General features: G+C 32.8%; 1 protein-coding gene across 2 annotated transcripts; it reads left to right on the forward strand.

Annotated features, from left to right (window-relative positions):
• The first annotated feature begins 1057 nt into the window (after positions 1-1057).
• LOC134711576 (uncharacterized) lies at positions 1058-19405 on the forward strand. Of its 2 annotated transcripts, none has more exons than XM_063572248.1 (5): positions 1058-1180; positions 5811-5979; positions 7015-7247; positions 15734-15800; positions 16540-19405. In XM_063572248.1, the coding sequence occupies exons 2-5, from the start codon at positions 5811-5813 to the stop codon at positions 16725-16727; spliced, it is 657 nt and encodes a 218-aa protein (XP_063428318.1). In that variant the 5' UTR covers positions 1058-1180; the 3' UTR covers positions 16728-19405. The 2 variants fall into 2 exon arrangements, with proteins under 2 accessions (XP_063428318.1, XP_063428319.1); XM_063572249.1 differs by having other exon boundaries at positions 1071-1160.
• Positions 19406-21291: the final 1886 nt, after the last annotated feature.

Genomic DNA, 21291 nt, shown 5'->3' on the forward strand with positions numbered 1-21291 from the left:
TGTTAAGGATAGAGGGTGATGAGTTATAACGTTAGGATCGGGTTTGTCGCCGAACATACACTTGGGTCACGCCAGTCATCTGAGATGTTTACAGAGTTCATTGATATATGATTGATTGACAAGATATGAGCGATAGATGTCTTGCACACTTTCATGATTTTTCCAAGGATGAATTCAGTACCAGCAGCTTTGCTAATGTTGATGTTGTTTAGAAGCTTTTCTGTCCCCTGTTTTTATATTTTTACATCAGGCATCACTGGATGTTTACTGATGCCCTTATCTGGTATCAGGTCATCTGCCAGTACAGGTGTCATGCTTTTTGGATCTGTTCAGTTGATATTCTATTTTGTTTTTGAATCAGATGTAATCGAACCCTTTTCTGAAGAGGTGGCCATGATAATAGAGCGTTCAGACTTTTGGGTTTTATGTAGCTGAATATGTTTTTGGGGAATCTTTATGATTTGGTAGTAGAGTGCGTAGCCATCAATGGGTATGCCACATCCATGCACATATCAAATTTACAATAAAATATAATTTGTAAAGTCCTTTATTTTTTGTTTTTCATGTCAGTTTTTTTACATCTTTTTTTTAGTTGTTATTGTTTGACTTTTAATTTAACTTTTGATATTTTTTCAGTGTAGTTTTCCGATGATTTGTCTTTGACTGTGCCACTTTAAAATGTTCTGAATATATGTTTTAGTTTAATATATCTTTATTTGAAAATAGTTTTTAGGAGATCGTTGCTAGCAAGGCATGCGGTTACCAAAAGTTACCATTTTTAGTCAAATTTCCATATGTCTGATAATATGTTTTCAAGCTGACAGTACAGTACTGAAGTAACAATGGTTCATATATAAATCATTATAAAAGGCTGAGACTACTATAACACATTATAGTAGTCTCAGTAAAAGGTCATAGTTTTAGTGGTCCAGGTCCACTTTTGATCGAAAAACTTTTATTTCAAAAGTCAAACAATTTTAACAGTTCTCTACTTATCAACTGAAAACCTATATTTAATATTGTGACGGACAGACGGACATTACTGACCCCCCTTACTTGGGATACATGTGTAGCTATGCGTTATCTCCCTTTCATAACGTTTTCATTTACACCTTTCCCGCGTATCGATTATTGAAGAAACGAAACTGAAACCAAGCAAGGTAAAATAAAAAAGGAACAGGTAAATAACCAGATTAATGGTTGATGGGTATTGTTTAGTTACAAAAAAAATAGTATTATCATGCAGACAAGCTTTATACACAATTTACTCTTAGAAAAGGAGGTCACGATGACCGGTAGAGGATGATATAGGCTAAAAATTATCATATTCTCTTGCCTCTTGGGATTTTGAGTCCTATACTGTAGAAATACACACACTGGGACAAACGCAGGACACTGACACTGCCTTTATTTCATTTTAAAAGTATTGTTCTGTCCAGAGGCGGATTATGGGGTTAAAAATGGGGGGGGGGGGGGGCATCCGCTTATGCAGTCAGTTAAACTGGACCCCTGTTGTGTTCACTTATCGCTACACTGACAACAGGAATGGCCTAAATCGCGTGGTCAGATTTTCCCGTGGTCAGAAATCTGACCACGGGATTTGATAATTTGACGAGACTAGTACATCATGGGCTATGTTTAATTATTCATTATACTGATAGCAAATCAAAGAAAAATTAGCACTTTTATTACCCTACTGAGTTCTGAAGGGAACAAAAGATACCGGCTCAGTTTGTCAAGAACATGTTAACACGCTCGTTGGTAATTTATCTGCGATACTACCATGAGGTTAATTAACAGATACTTGTTATTTTGCGGCATCGCAGTGTTAACATTTGAGGTCATTTCCTATCACTTTAATTGGCCAATTTTATTAGCGAATGGTTGAGTTTGTAAGAATCGTCCAATTAATGCCAAGGTGACAATAGCTCCAACCCGTTCCTTCGGTGCGAAGCTATAGATAGAACGGTGGACCAGTTTAGCAGTCAGTGTGTGAAAGTAGGCATGTTATCATTAAACCTTTTTGTAATGTTGCACATTTGGTGTTATGTTTATGAGGGTAATTTTCATGCAAATTGTTATGCCATTTTTATTTCACTAGCAGTTGTGAAAAGTGTTCGTTATTCATTGTGTTTTGTGAAATTGGTAAAAAGATCAACATGCAAGACATTTTTTATTGTTCGTTCATGGTCAATTTTATTTCTCATTCTTTTGTGCAAATACCCCCCTTTCCACCCCTTGTTTATTATAGGCACTGGCTATGGTTACATCAAGTTGTAACAATAATAAAAAAGCTATTGTAACATTGGAGACTAATACACCTAGTGTGCCAAATTTTGGCTTGTAACTCTAAAACCATAGCATCTAGAGCAAATCTGACAAAGGGTAAAATTGTTTGTCCATGTGAAGATCTATCTGCCCTGAAATTTTCAGATGAATGGGACAATCAGTTATTGGGTTGCTGCCCCTGAATTGGTAATTTTAAGGAAATTTTAAAATTCATTTATGATTTATAAAATAATATAAAAATGAACTGAATACCAGGTAAACAGGTTTACACAGTTCATTAGAACAGCATACACAAAATTGCATCGATAAAGATATAACAGAGTTAATTGAATAATTGTAATTATAAGAAACACCTGTTGTCCATGTTGTTGGCTTAATTACACTGTGTAATCTGTATGTATACTTCACTGTACTGTTTCTTCACAAAAGTTTGTGGGTATATAATCATTAGTTACTTACAGGTAGCCTATAGTAATAGTAATTTATATCTAGAAAGTAACAAGACTCCTTTGTATCTTGCATGTCTGTTTTTCTGCTATGTATTTTGAGCTTAAAAACAGAAGTAGGTTCAGTAAGACCCCTTTTTGGCCCCAAAATATAGCAGTTTTACAAAACTATTAAAATGTAAACTGTTAGTTATTTATTGGAAAGTAAAATTCTTCTGCTACATGTACGTAAATATGGGCTGTTTTTGACAATACAATGCCCATATAGCGGGTAGTAGCACCATTAAGTCATGCAAAGTTACTGAAATCTTCAGAATTTTAGCATTTTATTTAAATTTTGACGGTTTCCGTCTTAAATGAAAGTGGCCGCATTTGTGTTCATTCTTAATATTGAAACGTAAGTTGTATTTGATGATAATACATAACATATACACAGGATGAGGATGAGCAGGGATGCAGCCGCTTTCATATAAATTTGACAAAAACCATTTGAAAAGTGACATTTTTTGGCATATTTGATAGATTTTTCATATTTAAGTTTGAATCAGTGTTTTTAATGACTTAAACAGTAAAAATCTTTCACATAAACTAATTGAATCAACTGAAATAGACACTGTAGTGTTTAAAAAGTGTCCAAAGTCTTTCCTCTGATGAACTTGAAATTTGAAGCCATTAAATCAGGCCATAATGAATAATAGGTTTGTTTGCCCAAACGCTACTTACCCAGAATAAAGCTGCCTACTCAAATTCTTTTATTGTCCTGATTTGAAGAATATTTTTTTTTCAAATCAAATAGGCATGAAGACTAATAAACATCTGATACTTCAACTTCTTTTTTTGAAAAAAAGAAAAGAAAATGTCTACCTACCTACCCACTGTCTCAACCTTTGGGTAGGGTTTGGGCAAACCAAAATATTTTTAAGTGTGGCCTCAGCCCTTACCGGACCTTTACTCCTTTGGAATAATTTATTTTTCGTTGATGTGTCTTTAAGTTAATTTATTTTATAGAGTAACAGAGCTCCAGATAAGCTGCGTATTTGCGTGATCACGCAATTCAAAAAATAGAAAACCCAATGCAATTGCCCATTGCAGGGTTCAATAACCCAATTAATTCAAAGGAAAACCCAATTATATGCCAAAACCATGAGTTCTCAACCCTTTTGTTGGCTACTGTTTGCGTTATTTACCCTTATCTGTTTTCACTTGTTGCGTAATCTATAATATTTTTATTATATTTATAATTGGAAATGTCCTTTCGTTCTAAAAATAGATTCCTGCATATCAAGTAGCTGAAATGGGTCCCTGTTGGCATTTTCCCTTGCTCAAAAGGTACACTTGGTTTTGAAATCATTTCGATCTTCTCGGCGTTTATCCGATTAGCGTGCGTCATGTTGTCATATTTTTTTTCGAATTGCTCGAGATTTATCATAACATACATTGAATTAAAACGAAAGTGAATGTCCGATAAAAATATTGAATAGAAGCATGTTTTCAGCTTCTTTTGCATAGCTGAGGGAAAGATATGATGATAACAACACTCAGCCAGTGTTTTTAGGAAGCGTCCGTCGAACGCATGGGCGTGTTTGCGTACCTCAACGAGAACATAATTTGCAAATAAACATGGGCCTTCGTCAAAAACTGAATCAGTTGCCGTTAGAAAATGTGAAAGGCCAAATCAATTATGAAATGATATGTAATTGGAAACCAAAAATTCTAATAAAGGATGAATTAACCCAGATGTATGTAAATTGAATAAAGCAAAAACATTCAAGTATAGTAAGAGTTTATATACTATTTTTTTTCTTTCGTTTTACAGTTAATGAGTGAATACACACATAGGTACTCCTCTCAGAATTTTTAAATAAAGGTATATAAGAGAAAAAAAGATCTGAGATGAGTGCTTGGGAATGCACATATCCGTTACATTATAAGTTGTGAGAAATTACAAAACTGGCAGAAGGTTAAAAACGGGGCCTACAATTGCTCGTCAGTGAATTAAAAAAATAAAACAGCTATAGCACATATTATTCAAAGAAAGAAACATACTTAAGATGGAAAAACCTCCGGGGTTGATATTGCCTAAATATTCAATAGTGTGTTGATGAAAAAACCCAATACATTAAGGAGCTTGGTGGTGAAAAACCCAATACATTAAGGAGCTTGGTGGTGAAAAACCCAATTTGATATTTACTTGAGGGGTGAATTGGAATTGATAATGCAATTGAAAATCTTTATCACCCAATTACATAAGAAAATGGTGGGTAAAAACCCCAATTTGTGAATTCTTATCTGGAGCTCTGGAGTAAAGATTTGGACAGTAGTTTCCAGTGTAAATCCTTTGAACTCAAGGGAAAAGTTGTACATTGTTGAAATGTGCAAGAATTTAGATTTTCTGGCAAACTTTTCAGCAGACAATACCTGTTTTTGTGAAATCACCCCCTCCTACAGGTTTAAACCCAGGTATTGAATCTACAATGTACACACCTTTTGAAGTTGTACACTGCACATTCATGACATTATGAAGTTGTGTTTAAAGATTACACTCGCAGCTTGTGCAGTAGGATGTTCTGCTTGGGACAATATTCTTTAATAGAAGTATAAGTGTGATAACCATAAGGCAAAATAAAATATGGGTGTTCGCTATTACACCTTATTAAAATAGGGTTGGTTGGTAGTTATTTTTTAATTTTACAATTATTGTTTTACATGAGTCTATGGCAGAGAAGTTCTGAATTCACAGTACAGTGCTTATTGAAAAATTACATACACAGCTATTAGGTAGGCTTTTTCTAAGCTTAAAATTAATGGATAGGTAAGGAAACAGGAAACACACATATTTTTTTTTATTTGGCGTAAGATATGAGATATTTTAAACATTGTATTTCAGATGTTTGTAATGCCACCATTATAAGATATTTTACACTTGTATTTCAGATGTCTGTAATGCCACCAATATAAGATATTTTACACTTGTATTTCAGATGTCTGTAATGCCACCAAAATAATATATTTTACACTTGTATTTCAGATGTCTGTAATGCCACCAAAATAAGATATTTTACACTTGTATTTCAGATGTCTGTAATGCCACCTAAATTATATCATGGATGTGGAAGAGGGGTGTTTGGTCTTAAACAATGGGATAAACCACTACGTAGACCAAGAGTGTTGATTCCAGAAACCAATCAAGGAGAAAATATAAAAAGTCCTGATGCACTAAAAAGTCCAGAGATTAAATGTGGAGGTAGGTAGACACTTTGATATAAAATTTGACATGCAGTTTGATGATACATTGAAATTACATAGAGTTACTTCCCTTTGAGTTTGAAGGCATTTTTCTATCACATTGAATTATAGCTTTTGTCAAAAAAAGGTGCACATGCTCTTTTTCAGTCTTATACTTTTAAGGCAGAGGCGGATCCAGCCATTTTAAAAAGGGGGGTTCGTAACCCAGGACAAAGGCGGGTTCTAATTACATATCCCCATTCAAATGCATTAATAGTCCCCAAAAAAGGGGGGTCCAACCCCGGGAACCCCCCTCTGGAATCGCGCCCGTAAGGGCTAAGCCTCCATTGTTAATCTTAAACGACCTTTCTTTAATACTAAAAGCAGCTAAAAAAAGACTATAAGCCACTGTAAACTTAAGAAGGATGGATGGTTGTGTTTTATTAAGAACACGTTGTAGAATGGTTTTGAGATGGGATGCTGCTTTGTATTAAATGTATTAATCTTAAGTTGGATATTCAAAAAGCTTTTCTGAGGGAACTTAACATCCCACACAGAGACATTTTCTACTCACGCATGTAGAGTTATTTCAAGTCCAATATTAATGTTAACATGCTGGTATTTTTGTCTTGGTTCAGTATTAGGCGATACAATATCCTGCTTACAGTAGCATATTTTTCTGCAGTGGATTTTGTTTCAAATAGACAGGTTGTTGCTTTTAGAAAAATAAAGTTGTCAATTCATTATTTTTATCAAGAAGGCTTCCTCATCAGGCTCATTACCTAATGTCTATTATTTACATGTCCACATGTCTTTTCAAGGTGTAAGTGGCAGTGAGTTGTTTTGCCCTGTGCTTTTACTTTTAAAGACATGTCACATATAGTTAAGAAATTTTATCAAAATTGAGATGAGAGGTAAGCTGCTGTCTTTGGATATTCTGAAATACAACTAAGCCTACTTCAAAATATTTTAAAAGCCCTGAATTCATTATCCTAGATTTTCCATTTAGATTCTGTCAAGGCACAATCTAATAATGATTTTATTTGTATTATAGACTGGGCTAATTATGCTGACAAAACAGATGAAGTCAATTTAATTCCAAATCAGAATTTAGTAGTGAAATACAGTTATAAAGCTAATGCAGACAGTCCATTAGGAGAACCAGAGCTTACCGTTACACAAAAAGATACGGCTATGTTTATATCATATCATCAATATAATAATCTGTGGTCTAAAATTAGAAGTTCTGACGGAAGAGTAGGATATGTACCAACGTCATATGTCATGGTAAAGTTATAATTAGTTATTAAACATGTTGAAAATAATTTTTTGTGCATGTTTTACCCTTACTTGAAGATTCAATTCCTCAGCTGTCTTTACATTTTTAGGCAGTTAAGCTGCCTTATGCGAGCACCCTGGATTTGTGTGCTACCCAATAAATGCTGAAATACGTGCCATTGTTATTATCTAGCTGGATATTATGTTATTTATAACTTATTGGACATTTTTTTCATACTTTTCATTCTGGATTACAAAAAAATGACCAAAAAAACCTGAAATGATCGTCGATTTTCCCAAAAGTTTTGAAGTTGCACATGGGAAGTAGAGCACATTATATATAATTAGGAATCCATATGTATTTTATTATCCCCTGAGCTTTTGGCTAAGATGTCAAAGAACAAATGTATGAAATATTTAATCGCCGAAAATCTCTAAAGACAAGTAGTTTAGATTTCCCAAATTGCAAAAGTCGTAGGAATATTGTTTGTCATCAATACGTAGTCAACTACGTCAGTAGTCTATTAAAATAAGTTCGACTGATCACGCTGTTGGCGGCAATTTTGAATTAGAATACAAAGTTTCGTATCTTTTCAATTTGGACGCAGGGCTTCAAATTAGCGGTGGTCAGAGGTCTTCGACCTTCTATTTTTGCAGTTGGACTTTCTACTTGGTTACTAGCTACACCCGACATACCTTGAAAGAAAATAAAAAAATAACTTTCCAAACATTTTTACCAAAGTTTTCTAATAACAGAATAAACGATCTCAAACTTATTTTCATCATTACTATCCATGACAGCGATGTTCAATTTGTTCAACCGCTAGATTTATACAGAAAATCGCCGACAAATAATTTGTAAATCTGAGAAAAATCGTATCTCACTCCATCTCAAAATCAACATTGAAAATAAAATGGCTGCCGGGGAGGACATTTACAATATTGGATCCGATTCCGGAATCGGATAATGGTAATCCCGGGTTTGGCTATCATTTAAAAAAAATACGGACTGGTGACAAAATACATCTATGCATGTTAAATATATATATTAAAACACTAGAATTGAAAACCAAAAGATATATGTAAAAGAAAGAAAAAGCAGAAAACATTATGTACACAAATTTTAATGTCAAAATCCAATACAAAGTGACAGCTGAGAATAGTTTATCTAACAATATATATGTTCCTGGTAACAGTATAAATTTTCTTTATCAGTGATAAATGTTGGTAATGCATGTTAGATGCTTTTAAAGTTAAACATATTATTGCAATTTCAAGGGGTATTTTTTTCTTCTCAATTTTGATGGGTCAGTTAAAATAGCTGGAAGTTTCTTATACAATGTATAAAAAAAGATGTGGTATGATTGCCAATGAGACAACTGTCCACAAGAGAACAAAATGACACAGACATTAACAACTATAGGTCATCGTAATGCCTTCAACAATGAGCAAAGCCCATACCATTACCACATAGTCAGCTATAAAAGGCCCCGATAAGACAATGTGAAACAAATCAAACGAGAAAACTAATAGCCTTATTTATATAAAAAAAAATAACTATGAAACAAATATGTAACACATAAACAAACGACAACCACTGAATTACAGGCTCCTGACTTGGGACAGGCACAAATAGTGCAACTACAAAAATGTATATATATGATACCTGAATGTAAGCAAATCTTATTATATATAGGTGGAGTCCATTGGGCCACTCTACCTCCTCCTATTTGATAACTTTGAAACGGATGGGATCCCCACCCCTCGACCATATACATTCATGTATGAGACTAAATAAATAATCAAATGAAATATAAGGGAAGTCCCCAGGGTCACCCCACCCCCTCATGTTTTAGAACTTGGAAACAGTTGAGATCCCCACCCCTAAACCATATTTATTCATGTATGGGACAACATATAAATAATCAAATGAAATATAGGGGTGATCCTTATCCTATTTTAGAACTTGGAAACGGTAGAGATCCCCCACCCTAAACCATATATATTTATGTATGGGACAATATAACAAATCAAATGAAATATGTAGAGGGAGTCCCTGGGGATCACCCCACCCCTCCTATTTCAGAACTTGGAAACGGACGTGATCCCCACCCCTAAACCATATATATTTATGTATGGGACAATATAACAAATCATATGAAATATTGGTGGAGTTCGTGGGGCCACTCTCCCCCTTCCGGTTAGAGAATTTGGAAACAGTTGAGATCACCAATCTTAAACCATATATATTCTTGTATGGGACAATATTACAAATCAAAGGAATAATGTGGGGGTCCCTAGGCCCTAGGGTCACTGTTCATCCTCCTGTTTGAGAACTTGGAAACGGTCGAGATCCCCCACCCTAAACCATATATATTTATGTATGGGACAATATAACTATTCAAATGAAATATAAGGGTTCCCTGGGGGTTACCCCACCCCTCCTGTTTGAGAACTTGGTAACGGTCAAGATCCCCACCCCTAAACCATACCGTATAGCGGGTTATTTTCACAGGTGTAAAATTTCGCGATTTTCATTGAATAAGGTATATGAAAAATTTTGGCGGTTATTATTTTGGCGGATTCAACATCTTTAACATTACCTTTGCATGTACACTTTTAAATTCGCGGAATTTATTTTGGCAATTTTGTTCTTTCCGCGAAAATAAGCGAAAATTAACACCCCGCGAAAATAACCCGCTATACGGTATATATTCATGTATGGGACAATATAACCAATCATATGAAATATAGATGGAGTTCTTGGGGCCACTGTACCCCTTCCTGTTTGTGAATTTATAATGGTCGAAATCCACAATCTTAAACCATATATATTTATGTATGGGATAATATTACAAATCAAATAAATTATAAGGGGGTCCCTATGGTCACTGTACACCCTCCTATTTGAGAACTTGGAAAAATTGGAGATCCTCACCCCTTAACCATATATACTCATGTATGGGACTATATAACAAATCAAATGAAATATAGGGGAAGTCCCTGTGGTCACCATACCCCTCCTATTTAAGAACTTGGAAACAGTTGGGATCCGCATCTCTAAATAAAACGAAATATAGGGAGAGTCCCTGCAGTCACCCCACCTTTAAATTAAACCATATATATTCATGTATGAGAACTGATCAAATGAAACATAGGGAGGGTCCTTAGGGTCACCCTACCCACTCCTGTTTGATAACTTAGTGTACTGTTGAACACAAACTCTGATTTCTTTCCAGGGAAGCAAGTAGTGTTGGATAATCGGTTGGAATTACCAATCGATTATCTATTACAATCGGTTGACAGCAACCAACCGACTATCGGTTATAATCGGATCATAACACCTTGCCCTTTTTTTTTTAAAGGAAATCATGCATTTAGTCTCATTGTACTTGTCTAATGTGTATATCCATATCATTTCAGAGTTTATATACCAGTATTCATATTTGATCTTTTGTTTCCATTTCATATTCTGGCATAATTACTACTAAATTATAATTCTAGTACATTTGATAATTATCTATTTAGCAGTTAAAACAATGAATTAATAAGAATCAAGATTCATATTGAACATATTTTATCTCATAATTACCAACAGTGACACTAACATTTCTAAATTTCAATGGTGAAACTCACAAAAAAAATTCAATAACATAGCTGTATATATATGAACATTTGGATGCTTCAAATTAGGAAAAGATATATAAAGTTTTTTTTAACTTTTAGAAATTTAAAATTACCAGAAAAAAATAAAACAATGCATTTGCATTTTACAGTAAACATGGGTATTAAGCCAATGTCTGTTAATTCATGTAGAACGCTTTTATTACTTTTGTAATCATTATTTTCTTTCAATTGTGTCATTCGTGTGTCTGAACTTATAATTGCAAGAATGCGGAATTTTTACATAGTTGAACCGTATCCGATTCGTGATTGTTATATTTTTATAAATGGCGGACAAATTTCGAAAAATTTACAAAAGTAAACGATGTTTGGCAAGCAATCTGGAAAGGAATATGACGTTTTTGATGCTACAAATGGATAACACATTAATAAAAGGCAACTTGCAACACGTTTTAATGAAGCAACAGAATTATTTTATCTAAAATCAGAATTATTTGTACGCTCTCAAGTAACAAGTCCCGGAATTGAAAGAAAGTATTTCATACCAAGTTAATAATCTTAAATACCATTCCATCAATCTGCAAATGCTTTTTGTCACGTTTATAAAGAAGGATATTAGTTATTTCTTTAATTATAGGATGTATGACATTGTTACTGTCATCGACTGATATTTTTTGTTAATACTGTTTGACTGCGCATATGAAATGCAAACAATAAACGGACCGGAAGTTGACAAGCTCAAAGTCCAGAAACTTTAACGACAAGTGATTGAACAAAATCCCAATCGATTATCGACATCGCCAGTCCCAACCAACTGATTTCCGACTTATTCCGATCATCGGAACAACACTAGAAGCAAGTCTATTCATACTTTTACAAGCTCGTACTTAAGTCAATTTGAACTTCTAACAGTCAACCAATACTAACGTTAACGACTGCAATAATTGCAAACTTGTACCACTGCAGACTCATGACCATGAAAAAAATATACTTGATATATGTGTTGCTTTTAAAAACTTTGACAAAATATGAATTATTTGCCTCAATGATTAATTCATTAAATGAACATAAATGTACAATATATGATTGTTTAATGTTTGTTCTTTTTAAAAAATCTTTAAAAAAACAAATTGAAACAACAATATTTGTCTTATTATATAAACTTCTGTCAAGTTTGCCTCTGCTTTTTTTACTAAACTGCCTACAGCGCCTTTGGTGCTTTGATTATTTTCATATTTTCAATTATGGGGAAATATTTGTCCTCAGAAAAAGTTCTCAAAAACCCCTTGGTCAACAGTTCTTGACATTTGTCAATTCACTATTAATTACAAAAGTATTCTGTTATTATAACCCGCAGAACATTAGGACTGCAATCTGGCACAACCTCAGAAATTATAAAAAATTATGAAAGTGCTCCATGAATTTTTGTTTTTTCTGTATCTGTATTTCCCACTTCTATGTATGGATGAGTACATCACAGATTCCTTTTGGCTATTGTGTGACTGGTTGGTCTGCACACAAGTTAGTCACACTTGCTGAGGAGTGCTGATTTAAACTCCTTGGTTGGAGTCCCACACATCTGAGTCCTCACGATGGTTCCAATCTAATGCAGTGCGCACTGCGATAGAGTTTACAAAAATGTATGAACTTGTTGGTGTTACTGTTTGGGACTATAGATATAGGAAGATGTGTTATGAGTGCCAATTAAACAACTCTCCTTCCAAGTCACAATTTATAAAAGTAAATCATTTAAGGAAAGTATGGTCTTCAACAAGTAGCCACTGAATGAAATATTATTTGTGGATGATACAATGTATGTTATAGTATTCATAATGAATTTAAAAGAATGTACATGGGGACTTAGTTTCAATTAGTATTTATGCATTCATTGGTTCAATTTTATAATAAAAAAAAAACATGCAAAAAGGACTTAGTTTAGTATTAATCATGTTAATGCATTCACTTATTAAAAAAATTCCTTAACATTATAATTTCAAGAAACTTGTGTCATATGACTTTTGATAAAAGTACATATCTATTTGTCACATACTTATTTTTAAAGTTGAATGGAATTTTATTATATTTGACATTTAAAAGAGTGAGTAGGCATTTAGAATGAAAAGAAACATCATTTAACTCCCACCTGGCACCTACTCATAGTTTTTGTAAACATCAAATGCAATTAAAAAACAAATTACAAATTTTATTGCTCTTTTAAAGCTTTGAAGTACAAAATTAGGTATCATCAATTCCACTTTTATAATGCTTTTTTTTTTTTATCAAACCCTGCAAGTTAATTTATTGTTTATTTTTATTTTCTTTTTAGTTTCAGAGCAATTCATCCAAAGTTAAAAAAATTATCAAGTACTTCATTTATTTCCTACAGAAAATGAAAATTAAAGTACAAAATATTTTACCATAGATACTGGTACACAATATTCCTGCTAATTCATTCAATAAAAATCATTAGTTATAGTTAAAATTATATCTTCAATTTAGTTTGTTAGCATTCCAGGAAGACAATGCTTATCTTCTGCTCATTCAAGAAAATCACTACAGAGCTGTGTTCCCTTAAGCTGGGGTCACACATTCACGATTTTTACTACCGTTCTTGACAGGACCATTCCCGATTAAAATTTATTAAAAGTCTGATCAAGATCCTGTGAATCGTGGATGGAAATTCAAACTTAAATTAAAATTTGTAAAAAAAATAATTTAATCACGACAACAATCAGATAGTGTTCAGGAAGCACCGATATTCAACCGTTTCTAAGCGAATAAGTCCCGATAATCCCGTTCTGAATCCGCTTCTAATCCGATTTGTATTTTTCGCCAGGTAAAATTCGACCGAGTCTGTCACGACTGCGTCCCGACTCTACCGAATGTAGTCCGACTGAGATCAGACAGTGACCAGACAGTGAACCGACGCTGACGGAAGTTATTTGTTCGAAAACTGTCGGCATGTTCGGGATGATCAGGTACTGTCGGAACGTAATCCTATCACGGTCCGCTCTATCGCATTGCAAACGGCTTTGTCTGGTCTCAGTCGTATTGTATTCTGTAGTTGTCGGGACTCTGACGTGGGTATCATTGACGAATTTCGTATTAATAACGGGACTGTTTCGGAACGGTTTCGGCAAAAAACGGTTCACAATCGACAAGATCTGGAAGCAGTCTGGACTCAATCGGCAGAAAAACAGCTATACAAAATTACTCCGGATCATTCCCGTTCTACAGGACACCATTCAGAATACACAAGACATTGTTAGGAATTCGATCCGATACAGCAGAATCTGTCACGACATAGCAACGATTGTAATCCGATTAGGCAAAATCGGCTGAGTTGCCCCGAATGTTACGGGACGCACCTAACTGTCGGGATGCTTTGCCGAACTATTCGGACCCTTCCCGATCCGTAGGAATCTGTTACGAACTAAAACGAATGCGTTCAGACAATGATTGGACATTCCAGATAATTGAGGATACCAATCCGACTTTTTCACTTTTCGTATCGTATTGCTGTCTGATCTCAAACGGGAGCAATAATCGGCAATGTGTGAACCCCGCATTAACAGATCAGTTTAAAGAATGTGAACATTTAATATGTTCACTTAAAGTTATTCCAAATTAAAGTTTTTAAAACAAATTCTGCCCAGGAATGATGCACATGTACACAATTTATTTACATGATAATAAATAATCTTGGTTTATTGTGTATACAGGTAAACAAGCAATTTTTTGACAACATTTTCAATTTTTACTTGACAAACAAATGCTTAAGGTAAAATAGATAAATGTTTATTTTTTATCTCCAATGTGGGATGGTGACCTTGTTTTGAAAAAGATCGGTCATTAGAATAAGATTTGAAAAGATATACAGGCTATTACTGATCTTTGAATTTCACATCTGCATGAGAATAGCCAACATTAAAATAACCATAATGATAAAAAAATTTCTCCTCATCTAAGCATAGCTGTTTTAAAAGTATAAAAAGATTTTTATGTCTCATTTATTGGCATTATATTTTCTGGTCTGTGCATCCGTCTGTTTATTTGTCTTTTGGTCCATCCATTCATCCGTCTGTCATGCTTCAGTTGAAAAATTTTGGTTGAGGTAGTTTTTGATGAAGTTGAAGTCCAATCATCTTGAAACTTAGTACACGATACCTATAATATGATATTTGTTATTTTAATGCCAAATAAGAGATTTTCCCCCTTTTTCAAGGTCCACTGAACATAGAAAATGATAATGCGGATGGGGCATCCATGTACTGGGGACACATTCTTGTTTTTTTGATATATTTATATAATTACATTAGATGTATGTTTCATTATAATACTTTATTCTGATTAGCTATCTGCACATTACATGTTATTCCTTGCACAATTGCATTACTCAATAAAACTTTTCATTCATGATAAAACGTGGTCCCACAATAAAGTGCACAGGTGAATTATATAAAACAATTCAAAAATTTGTGTTTTCATCATCATAGCTTAACAATGTAATTATAAGTATTGAATGCTTCTTTTTTTATAACTTCATTGTGTTGTAAAAGTGTTGACCGTGCGCACAGTTTTAGAAATGTACTTCGGTCAACGCTTTTACACCCCAATAAAGTTACAAAAAGAAGCATTCAAATCTTAAATGTTTAGACTAGCATTTGACCCCAAAATATAAAACAAAAAAAAACAATTCTGAAACGAAAAAACAAAATAGTCGCAATAACAGAATATAATACATTTGTATCAGTAAAGAGAATCAAAAACTTAATTAAAATGCAGCAAACATTGCCACATTTGATTTGGTACCAAGATAAAGTGTACATATTGTACAGTGTAAAGATTTTTTTTACATATATTTTTTGTAGGCAGTAGAGGAAGAAGTAACAGCATTACCATGGTTAAAGAAACCTGAGCCAGTCAAACAAGAGGAAGGTATGTTTATTCAACACCAAGTTTATAAACAGAAAAATGATTCTTTAATTAAGATAGGGTAGAAATTCATACTTGTGCAAAAAAAACATTTACCTATTTGAATAAGAATTAGTAGTAAAGCCATTTTTTTTCACAATGATTTTGATGGAGAAAAATGGGACTAATTTACTGCCAGCATGGACAGGAAATCAGTTGATTCAGGGTCTGATTTACCGAATTTTAATTGTATATGCATTAATGAGGGGTGTAAACATGGTAAAGGTGGGATATTTGCAAGGAAGAATGCAAAATAAAATTGGCATTTCACGATGCATGAACAATTAAAAATTTCTTGCACATTGATCCTTTGCAGATTTCACGAAACACAGTGAATAATGAACTTTTTTAAGGCTGCACGTGAAATAAAAATGGCAAAACAAGTTGCACGAAAATTCCCATTTAGCACCCTCATTAATGGGTTAGAAGTCAACTAAAAAGGACACCTGTATACATAGATCATTAAAAAAGAAAGTAAAGTTTGCAGACATAAAGTGAAAAAATCATGATAGAAAAAGATTCTACTACCATAGCCCACCATCTAATCTCATGTTAATTTTGAATACAGAAATACTGGCAAGCATTATGGTTTAAGTAGACAATTTAATTGTCTCATGTGGAGTTATAATGTTTTACACTTGATGCTGTTCTAGAATCTTCATATATTAGTAAAATGCACCATAACTCTTTGTCTTTTTTCCAGCGCAATTTAAACCCTACAAGTCAGCCTATGCTAAGAATGGCCCTGCAGAAACAGATGCTGAAAAAGAAGATAATTTGAAAAAGTATTACTGTGATGTGTGTCAAAAACAGCTAAATGGACCTCAGCCTTTCATAGCCCACATGAATAGTAAAGCTCACAAAGAGGAGGTGGAAGCCCAACAAGATTAGAAAATTTCAAACAATGTTTTTTTTTAGAATATGAACATTTTCCTCCAGGACAGGAGTTTGTTAAGACTATTGGCAGGGATGTCTTATTAGATATTATGATCTTCAAGAACAATTAATTTTAGCTTTTTCTTATTTTTGCAATTTTAAAGGTTCATTTTGTACATGTATAAGTTAGCTTTTGCTGTTTGTATTGAAATGTGTTTTTTTCCCATATATATAATCTGTAGATATTGTTCACAAACATAAAGACAGAGTTGTTTATTCGTTATATATGTGAACTTTTGATGTATTGGCTTATCTTAATAAGATCCAAGATATCTTGCCTTGAGTTTTTTCTTCAAATAGATCCTTTAACTGTTTTGTTTTTTGTTGTTGATCAAACAGAATAAAAAAGGCAAACTTTAAAAATTACTAATGTTTATAAATTACATCTAAACCAAATTAAACTTTAAAAATAAATGATTGCATCTTTTTTATATGTTGCAAAGCTGTGGGATTTTTCACTAGTGCTATTTACTTTTACAATTTATTAATATGATCAAATAGTGCTCTGATCCGTGTGATTTATGTGTTTTAACCCTCATCATGTAGCACTCATGCACATATGATGTTTAATAGATTTAATTGCCTTAATATTTTATAATTCATTTGAAAATTGGTAATGGTATTAAAAATTTTGTTTAAATAATTGTTGTTTATCATAGGGATGGGTTTATCATTATTATCTACCATTTTTGATGACTAAAATATTACTCATTTTGAATATGGAAAAAAGCATAGAGTTGGCGGACAGACTTTTTTTTTTTAAATTTTAGAAAAATTTCCAGATGTATAAAATTTTCCATTTCGTTTTGCATTAGATTTATGCCTCCTTTTATTGATTGATCTCACCAATAACTTATAGATGTTAAAAAGATCTCAAATTAAAAAAATATATAAGTTTTCTCCAAATCATGACTACATGTGGAAAGGGTTAAAGGAAGGTGCAATTCTTGCATGTATTGTCTTGCATGATCATCAAATGCCTTTTTGTATTTTTTTTACCTAATTTGTGCTTTTTCTCATATATGATTTTCTGTCTCACATTATTTTTGTTTTTGTTTTTCATATGCTATTTATTGGTGTTTAGGAAATGCATAATATCTCACATTTTATATACTGCAAGTATTATCACTGCTTTCTAACATAGGTAATGTTTTCATACTAGAGTGATATTAAAACACATAATTTCAGTGGCATAAGTTGATTTATTTTCTGTTATATGATATGACCACATACCAATTTTATGATTTGACATTCCAAACAATTGTTTCTCTTGTTAAGATTCAGTTATGTTTGCCTTATTTTTCCAATCTTTAATTATTCCTGTAACTTGTATTGATTATGTATGCATAAATGTTCGATAGTTATTAAACCCTGTATAGAGATACCATTAAAAATGTATAACCTGTTTGAACCTGGTCAACATGAATTTGTTTAGTTTTAGAAATGAAATAGAAAGCTGTAATACACAACTTTAGGTGCTAATTTAGAAGTTTTTTCCATACATTTTTTAAGCGAGTTTTGTAGAGTGGATTAAAATGCGCAAAATGCATACAAATAATACTTTCAGATTTGTTTTTATTTTTGGAATCTCCACCTGGAAAAAATTAAGAATTGTCCAATAACACTCTTTTAATGGTACAGAATGTAACATAGGGTTATTTTAGATTTTTCATTAAATTGTGTCACAATGTTTTGTCCTATCTGCCACTATGTAAAGTGGATGTCACCACATATCATACATGTCATATCGTGGCAGCTTATATTTATAATAATGAAATATCTTCATTAAATGACTTTCTATATCACATATAACATATCTGGGTAAGAGTGACCAGACAGCCTTTTAGATTATTAGTAAAATTAACCTGAATTTGAAGGTTGGAGATTTAACTATTTTTGCATTTAACAACCCAAATGATGGCTCATACCTCAGACAATACTATATAAATATACAAGTTACTTATATGGAACAAACTACCATTTATGTTGTGAATGTTGTAATTGTAATTTAGTAAGCTTATATTGTACTGTTTGTGCCATGATTTGTAGTGTAATTTCCCATACATTTGATAAATTTATCACTAGTTTTAGTCCTGTTTGTATGTTGTCAATTCACTTTTTTTTTCTCAGGTAGCCTTAGATCAATTATTTTGATATTTTAGCAGTCTGACTTTTGATAGAAAATAATGTTTGATGACCAGGATATGTTAAATCCATTTATTCCAATTGCCTCATTGTTGATTGTATGTACATTTTCATGGTATCCATAGATCAAACCATTGTATAGATATTCGAATATTTTAAATTTGGACAGAAAGGAACAAAAAATATGATGTAAATGGCAGATGAAAGATGTTAGAACTCCTAAAATAGTATTTTATTGATTGCTGAAAATGTACAAACCAAATAGTGCTTGTGTAGAAAAAAAAAACAGTCAAAGATTGACAGATTTTTTTTCAGGTTTGACCATATGCTTTTTCTTGCAAAATATTTATAAAGTTTTGAAATTATAAAATGAAGAAACTTCCATTATACAATGATGCATTAGGCAAATAATTGTAAGATTTTCTAGTCATTAATGTACACAGTAGAAGCTTTTCCTTTTTTGAATTAATAAATTTGATGTTTTTACAGTCTTTGTTTTATTTGAACACAACATTTTCTCATCATTGTCTACAAAAGAGTCATCAATGAGGCTCGAATAAAAATTTATTAGAAATATCAAATAAAGTACTAAGTTGAATAGCATTGAGGACCAAACATTCATAACAGTTTTACCAAATACAGCCATGCTAATCTATTCCTGAGGTAGACAAGCCTTAGTATTTCAAAAATTCTTAATTTTGTTAACAGTTTATCTATAATTATGAACATATCAATGATAACTCAAGTCGACACAGAAGTGCTGACTACTGGGCTGCTGATACCCTCAGGAAAATCAATCTCCACCGGCAGTGGCATCCACCCTGTGGTCGTAAATAAACTCATCATTGGATTAATATTTCATATTTACTTCAGACCCCCGTTTTGTCTACAAATGACTCATCAGTGAATATTAGGCCGAAAATAGAAAAACTGGAAGAGCATTGAGTACCAAAATTTCATAAATGTTTTACCTAATACAGCTATGGTAATCTTATCCTGAGGTAGAAAAATCCTTTATTGTAAGATATTGTTTCGAATTAAGGTATTTGTTTGAAGACTACTAAAAGAATCTGTTACATGTACATTATTTCATCATAACTTATCATGTACAGTATCTTATAAATGATAACTGGGTTCAAAAGTAAAATTTTAGTCTCGGAAAACTGAATATCCGTTCAAAAATGAATCAAAAGCAAATTAAACGGAACAAAGACTTACTACCATCAGAGTTTTGCTAAGCTGACATGAGGAGAAGAGTCTACACAATTTTAAAGAAAGAAATGGAATATGTAATAAAGGCAACAGTAGTATACTGATGTTCAATCTTAAGATACAAAAGTGTAGGCAAAAGTTTTAGATGCTATTTGTAAAAACTGATTACGTCCCTATTTAAGCAAATTAACTATTTTTATCTTGATAAAATAGTTTTTAAATCATATAAAAATATATACAAAACTGAAAAATCTGTAGGCAGAAAACTTTGTGTAACTAGTTGACTGCACAGTATACTTCATTATGGATGTGCATTGGTAGTGAACTCCACAGGTATTGGAGACGTATAAATAAAGTCAACAGTAGTATACCGCTGTTCAAAACTCACAAATCCATGGACAAAAAACAAAATTGGAGTAACAAGGGAAACGCTTTAAATATAAGAGAACAACGACACAACACTGAAATGTAACACGCAGAGAAATGGACTAAGCATTAGACAAAATCCCACGAGAATCACAAATATAACATCATAAACGTTAGTGTCAATTTCTATTGATGTTGAGTTTACTTGAAATTATTCAATACTGTATGATGCATACGCTTCTTAATTCTGATTCTGTTGAATGACTAGATTTTCCGTACAACAGTTCTGTGTCAACAATGTCTTGGAAAATTTACACTTCTGTGATCAAATGATCATTTTCGTCTATTAGGTCTTTGTGAGGGCAAACGTTTGTTTGGATTTTTTCCACATTGCACATATTATGGGATTGGTCCTCATGATTGCTGCAAAATACTTCCTCTCCAACAACGTCTGTCGAATGGCTTCTCCAGTTGCTTGAGATCAGTGTAAAAACAGCTGCCAGAAGAAATAGAACACATAAAATATATCCAGAATCAATGTGAAAAATGACCTTGTTGAAGCCAATCGGCTGTAGTGGTACTCTATCTCAATTCAATAGTAACCATTACAATAAAAAAAAAAATTCAAAGATTGAAAATTCTACGCGCTTGAAATATAGACCAAAACATTAAGAAGAACAGCAGATATTCAAAAACCGACTAAATTTAACTGTTAGTAATAAAAAGAGTGAATGGATCAGAGGTACTTGTCTCAAAATTTGTTTCCCCTACATACCTTAATAAATTTACCGGTATA

The sequence above is a fragment of the Mytilus trossulus genome, chromosome 3 (assembly GCF_036588685.1).
Source record: "Mytilus trossulus isolate FHL-02 chromosome 3, PNRI_Mtr1.1.1.hap1, whole genome shotgun sequence".
Classification (NCBI taxonomy): domain Eukaryota; kingdom Metazoa; phylum Mollusca; class Bivalvia; order Mytilida; family Mytilidae; genus Mytilus; species Mytilus trossulus.

Excerpts from the sequence above, each read along its gene's own strand:
- LOC134711576 (XM_063572248.1), top strand. The coding sequence starts at position 5,811 with ATGTCTGTAATGCCACCTAAATTATATCATGGATGTGGAAGAGGGGTG. Across the intron at positions 5,980-7,014 it reads TCCAGAGATTAAATGTGGAG|ACTGGGCTAATTATGCTGAC; the intron begins GTAGGTAGACAC and ends TTTGTATTATAG. Across the intron at positions 7,248-15,733 it reads TACCAACGTCATATGTCATG|GCAGTAGAGGAAGAAGTAAC; the intron begins GTAAAGTTATAA and ends TATTTTTTGTAG.